Source organism: Pungitius pungitius, chromosome 20, assembly GCF_949316345.1.
Source record: "Pungitius pungitius chromosome 20, fPunPun2.1, whole genome shotgun sequence".
NCBI lineage: Eukaryota > Metazoa > Chordata > Actinopteri > Perciformes > Gasterosteidae > Pungitius > Pungitius pungitius.
This window is the reverse complement of record NC_084919.1, coordinates 2,811,958-2,818,646: the sequence shown is the minus strand read 5'-3', so window position 1 is coordinate 2,818,646 and position 6,689 is coordinate 2,811,958. Positions and strand designations below refer to the sequence as shown.

Here is a 6,689-nt window from a genome sequence, read left to right as displayed (position 1 = left end):
GAGTACGTGAGTATGTGGTACATGAGTACGGTTCACAGCACCTTACACCCTCTTAGGAATCAGGAACATTCAAGAAATTTGACTTGGCGGTAAAAGAATGGACAACATGACAGATAAGACAACATACTGCAAGAACAACATAGTTGAGCCAAGAGGAGTTTAAATAAAAAATAGAAGTTAAAAAGTTAAAGGCACGCATTACCATAGCTTTTTATTTTGACATAACCTTTTATAATCAACCACTCCGGCGGGTCACGTGAGTGAAGACACCTCACCAGGACACGGCAGAGCGGCCCTTGGATTATTGAAAACTTTGCTCGGCTCCCCTCCTTGAGCAAAGTCATATAACCTTTTAAAAGGTTTTCACTTCATGTTGTTAATTGACAGGTCAAGCGGGTTTCAGGTTTGAGGCATACATGTAAAAAACTTGAGGCAATCATCAGAAATCCTTCCAGGAATCAACACCGTCATCTGCAGTCCTGTTTTTCATGGGCGTTTTCTATTGAACAATTGTAGGGGGTGGGTCGGTATGGCTCCGGACACAGGCACTCGACACCAGGGTGGTGGGTTCCAATATTTTATTATTTCTATTATTTTGCTCCTGCTCGCTGGAACACGCCGCTCCCTCGGTCAGTCTTCCCCTGTCGCTCGCTCGCCTTACGGCTTCAAATTCACCCGACAAACAGGATCTAACTTTAGATAATAAAGGTAGTAGGTATGTTTGGTAAAAAATGTAAACTATTTCTTTTAAATGTTCTGGATGTCAACAGTTGTCAAGGAATGGCTTGTGAAATGTGACTGAAGACTGACGACTGAATAGGAACTATTTCCTCAGAGTTCTCTTAGAGTGAGTCAACTCAGCTGACTAACAGCTGTTTCGTGAGAGGTTGGTTTTCTTGGCTTAAACGTGGAGTAAACCATAAGCAAACAATGTCAGCGCGGCTATCTAACTCATCTGTGGGAGAGGTCGTCAGGAGTTTCAACCGTTCAACCGGTCAACCGTTCAATTACAACATTAGCCACTATGGTCACTTTCCATCATGTCTGGAGACAAACTCTAATTTCGTGAAAATTTGTGTTTGGGTGTCAAAAGTTCGCCACGTCAGAATGCATTGCTCGAAGGCGTTTCCATCGACGGTTATTCGAGCAAACGCCAAATCAAGCACAATGAACCCCGCCTACGCAGTTTGTCTAAGGGCATTCAAGGTGTGTGTGGACAGACTCACGTGTCTCCATTAATCACACAGCTGAGTAGGTGTTCTGTGCCGGACAAAGTACCACAGAGACAAAGTAGTGCGTGGAGGTAAATGTTCCTGGTGGAACTGTCCGCGCGTCCGCTAAATGAGAAGCGGTCTGTCATGACGCAGTCGGTCTCGGGGAATGGGAAAGTCCCGTCCAAATCCAAATTACGTTGGCGGACTCTGGGGAAATCTCGTTGCTGTGACATTTGAGAACACTCTTTCTCGGGCGTTGTCACACCAGACCTTGGCTGACGAACTCCGACCCCTGCCTGCCTAGTTATGCTAAGCTTTGCGTCTAGCTGGAGACCAAAAGAAACGCCTAGCGAGGGTCCCTATCTTCATCACTGCAACAGATTGTCCCCCTTTTTTCGGGGCTAAACGGCGGCTGTGTGCTGCGAGAAAGAAACGTGGAGCTTGGTGCACATCAGCAGGACAAAAGACGCTGGTGAACCAAGGTGAGGTCTCAGTGTGCATCGAAGGCGCCGCGCGACCACAGCGGCCTGCATGGATTAGCCTGAGAGGGTCTACATGGCGGTTGCTTAGTAACTACAAACCCGCTCAAATGCCTGCCGAGCATAAGGGACAGGGCTGGTTTTTTTTGTTTTTTTACCATGAATAGTCAAAAGTGCTTTTTATTGCAACCTTACCCAACCTTGAACTTCATACAAAATGGTAGCAGACATACACAAAATTAAACAATGTCAATGAGTGTCCCATGAGTGACACGAGTGTCCCCACATTCATAGAATCACAGGAATGTGTGTGTGTGTGTGTGTGTGCTCTACATGAGACGTGCGCACTGTGGTGGCCCGGCTGGATCCCTGCCACCGCTGGTTCCTCACGGCAGGCTCGGTCTGGCCTGTTTTTCCTGATCGGGGATGTCATTGTATGACCCCGCGCTTCTGTTCCAAGATCCAGGCTGTGTCTAATGGAAGTAAGGTTCAAGCAGTTTGTTTTTACAACAAAAAAAAATAAAAAATCTTTGAGAGGAAATAAACCGGAATCAAGGCTCCGGCTGGCCAGTGTTTCATTAAGACGTTTTTGTCCAGCAGGCGGTTGAGCATGTGAGAAGTAGCTGTGGGATTGTGGTGTCAGACTCTGAGGTTAAACGAGAAAGAGGTATTTACACAATGGAAACGGCTCTATGAAATTTTTTTTTTAAACACATGTGCTTATTCTAGGAAATGATGTGGTGACAGTGATCCAAGAAACCCGCAACGAGACAAAAAAGAGCGAAGCGCCTTTTGATTTTGGCGATTTGAATGGTTCATTTGTTTGGTTTGTTGTATTGAATGTGGATGGGAGAAAACAAACGCACTTTAATGCTGCTCCAATTAAAGGTTGAGGCAACTGAAGGTGTGAAGGTGGAGGACAGAGCACCTTGCCAGCGTAATCTCGGATGTTAAACTAAGCCAGTGCTTATTTATCCTGTGTGGTGGTGTGTGTGTGTGTGTGTGTGTGTGTGTGTGTGTGTGTGTGTGATTGGATGAGTTCCTTTGAGGAAGAGGGACCAACCTCTTGAGTGTTTGTACGTTGGGAGTCTTTCCTTGAGTTAATGAGTTCAAGTCCACTCATTTCCGAGTCCGACGTCATGATGCGCCGGGGTCACACCGGGCCGATTTAAGAGCTCCTAATGATTCTGGGAAAATCAGATTGCACCCGAGTTGCCGACGCCAGCTAGGAGTTCCCCACAAGATCTTTTCTTCTCTCGGTGCAGACAACAAAAAGACGCCAGTGGTCCAATCCACTTTGACAGACTTTGAATCAGAAAAAGGTTTATGGCCATCATATGTCAGACATCCATGGAATTTGACTTGGCGGTTGGTGACGGAAGACAGCAAAATAACGACAAGCAGCAATAAGATAAAAAGAAATATATAAATGGAAACCAAATGAACCTCGATTAAAGAATGCCAAACGGGTTCTCCACCTCGGGCGGACCTCATACGTGCTCTTTGTGCTTGATGGGTGGCGGTTCTTACCTCCGGGATATATACGTTTGGCAGCATTTCAGTAGCTTTAGAGGCCAAATAAATCTGCGGCGCGCCAGGACATCAGATTACAACCCGTTTTTTTAGTTTGTCATTGAAGTTCTGATCCAGCGTCTTGTTCATTGCTTTATGCAAAGCTCGGGTAGGCACGTGACGGGGGGTTAGAATGAGAAGGGAGGCACCAGGGCGTGTCTTCGGCTCGTTGTCTCGTGCGTGCCGGAGGGGAGAGGACCGTCCGCACGTTTGAATCACATCCATTTCCTTGGAAACTGTTCTCGATGTGAGACCCCTGTGTGGGGGGGGGGGGGGACATTTGTCCATGCAACGCTCGCCAAGACGTCAGCGTCGATTTTGTTCCACCCAAAGGGGCGGTCAAACCACGACGAATCAAATCTTCAGAGTTCCGTTTTGATCACATTATCACCATTCTTATTCTCATCTTTTAGATTTTGGGGCCAATCCAGGGGGGGGGTTTCCAGAGAAACTCACACTGTGACCGGGAGGGAGAACAGGTTGCCTAGACATTGTCCAGCTCAGAACTAAATTAATAGCACGGTCCACCATGGTTTGCTTTCGGAAATCCAACGTAGTGGGTGGTAAATAATAAAGCGATTCCTACGTGTGCAACACATGTTCTCATCTAAAAATGAGAACAATTACAAATGAAGTGTTGAGTATTAAATATAATCATGGATGCTCACGCTAGACTGCAATTACACTTTACAATTAGACATTACACTAATGAGGGGAGGCTGTGTATGACCCGGAGCACAAAGACTATATAATCCGAGCGCACTTTGTATTAAGGACCCCTTTATTGCTAGACAGCTTTGAAACAGGTCCGGACTGAATACTCCTGTCACAAATAAACACACATTGGTCGCATTGTTTGATTCAAGTCTCAAGTCTGGTCCTTGCTTTGCTCCCGCGACAGAAGCAATTGCCACACATGGTCGACAAATATCGGGAAATTGATCTCAAACTACTGCAACTCCTTATATAATCATTTTGGTTTCGGCTTGGCCCCAAAATGTTCTCCAAAACAACGGGCTCATTTGGTTACAAAGGGCGCGATGGGACTCTGTTTCGCAGTCCGAAGCCGCCTCATGTGTTCCCCCCCCCCCCCAAAGGTGTGCAGGGTCCCGAGCGCCATTAGTCATCGGCACAAGTTCCCACCCCCCCTCGCGGTGCGCTTGAGTCCAGCGCCGTCACTGCCCCCCCCATAGGCACGGAAAATTAAAACGAATCTAAGTACCTCACAGCTGCGTCACGAAAAAAAAACACCGACCGGTGTGGTCACACGTGCGCTGAAGGAGCACCCCCCCCCCCCCGGAGCGGGTAATCCCCGCCATGTGACTAGGCGGTGCGGGTACCGAAGGCGTGTATTTTGCTTTTTTTGGTGTATCTTTCTTTTTCTTCTTACCCCTCTCACCCCCCCTCCCTCCCTCCCCCCTTTATTCAAATGCTGCCCTACCTATAAAAAGAGTGGCCTGCGTGCGTCAGATAGTTTTCTCCAATGGCTACGGGGGACTAAGTACTTGTTGCCTGTCCTGCCGGCGCAGTCGCATCCTATCGGCAAAGAGGGGTGAGGAGGGGGGGGGGGGGGGACGACGACGACGAGATGATGCACGACTCCGGCGGCGTCGGGACGGCGAGGGCGCTGAAGCATGCCGCGCTGTGCCTGATGCTGCTGCCCCGGTTCCTCGTGGCCGCCGTGATGCTGTGGCTTCTGGATTTCTCGTGCATCAGGAAAAAAATGCTGCTGAAAATGGGAGAGCAGCAGAGCGGCCCGGACGACCCGCCGGTGTGCGTCTCCGACTCCAATAGGATGTTCACCTTGGAGTCCCTCAGGGCCGTGTGGTACGGCCAGAAACTGGACTGCCTCAAAGCCGCGCACCTCGGGCGCGCGGCGCCCAACACCCAGGTGACGCTGGTCCAGGAGCGGCGGCAGGTCCAGATCCTGGACTGCGTGAAGGGGAAGAGACCGCTCGTCCTCAACTTCGGCAGCTGCTCCTGACCGCCCTTCATGACGCGCCTCGCGGCTTTTCAGCGCGTCGTGAGCCAGTACGCGGACATCGCGGACTTTTTAGTTGTGTACATCGAGGAGGCGCACCCGTCGGACGGCTGGGTGAGCTCGGACGCGCCGTATCAGATCCCCAAGCACCGCTGCCTGGAGGACAGGCTCCGAGCCGCGCGGCTGATGCTCGCCGAGGTGCCCGGCAGCAACGTGGTGGTGGATAACATGGACAACTCGTCCAACGCCGCGTACGGAGCCTACTTCGAGAGGCTGTACATCGTCAGGGACGACAGGGTCGTGTACCAGGGGGCCCGAGGGCCCGAGGGATACCGGATTTCCGAGCTCCGGACCTGGCTGGAGAAGTACAGGGGCGAGCTGGCGCGTTCCCAAACGGCGGTGCTCCACGTTTAGATGGGGGATGCTGAGCGGCGCGCCCGCGTCCGAACTCACGGGGCGAAACAAATATTCCGATGCTGCTATCAAATGTGCGCACATGGTGCATGATGTCGTTTCGCTTGCGTTAAAAGATATTCAGGACTCTGACGAATAGCCGAACGTGGTGTTCCAGCGTAAATGTAGGCAGGTATGTTGTGCTTGTCTTGACCTTTGACCGTTTTGTTTTTTTTATCGAAAAAGTCTCGAATCAGGTGAGAATGGATTCAGTGATCACTCTATTTTTCTACAATACTAGTGTGTGTGTGTGTGTGTGTGTGTGTGTGTGTGTGTGTGTGTGCGTGTGTGTGTGTGTGTGTGTGCGTGCGTGCGTCTATGCGCGCGCGTTCAGGCCCCACTCCGTTGTTTCTGTGAAGTTCGGTTTTTAAAAGGCGAAGCCAGAAAACCGACACTGATGTTTCCGACACCGGAAGTGGGTCCACGTGCGCAGGATGCCTTCCTCCATGATCGACTGCCAAACGATGTAACGTGTTGAAGCGATGTAACTGAACAAATGTTTTTAATAAACATAAGATCACACTGAAGGTGGTGCTTTTTACTTTTCACCTGTGGAGCAAACAGCTTTTTTTTTTAAATGTCATTATTGATGTTTTGTTATTATTCTAATAGGAAACACTCTCAAAACCTCAGTCCAACTGTCACGTCATTAAATCCAACGTCCGATGACGTCACATCCGATCGATGGGTTTTCAGGGGGAATCTATCCTCATATCTTTGTGTGTGTTTGCTTTTTTTTTAATCTTTGGGACGGACCTCCTCTGCACTTATATAATCAGGCCCATTCAGGTCAAAGTGATCCACAGCAGAGTATTGTGACCCTAAAACTGATGAATCAACTATCGCCGAGATACATGTAACAAAAAGGAGCTCAAAACGCTTCATGTGTTTCATGAAATGATTTATTCTCTCTAAGAAGTTGATGCCTTGGAGTGTTTGAGATAAACGCATCTTTTACACATTACCGTTTTTGGTGCCAAACACATTTTG

The 6,689-nt window shown here is 49.1% G+C and overlaps 1 protein-coding gene across 1 annotated transcript; it reads left to right on the top strand.

The window, feature by feature from the left end:
* The first annotated feature begins 4,811 nt into the window (after positions 1 to 4,811).
* On the top strand, positions 4,812 to 6,247 carry LOC119194685 (thyroxine 5-deiodinase-like). Its single transcript, XM_037448972.2, has one exon. The coding sequence runs from the start codon at positions 4,854 to 4,856 to the stop codon at positions 5,658 to 5,660; it is 807 nt and encodes a 268-aa protein (XP_037304869.2). The 5' UTR covers positions 4,812 to 4,853; the 3' UTR covers positions 5,661 to 6,247.
* The last annotated feature ends 442 nt before the right edge of the window (positions 6,248 to 6,689 follow it).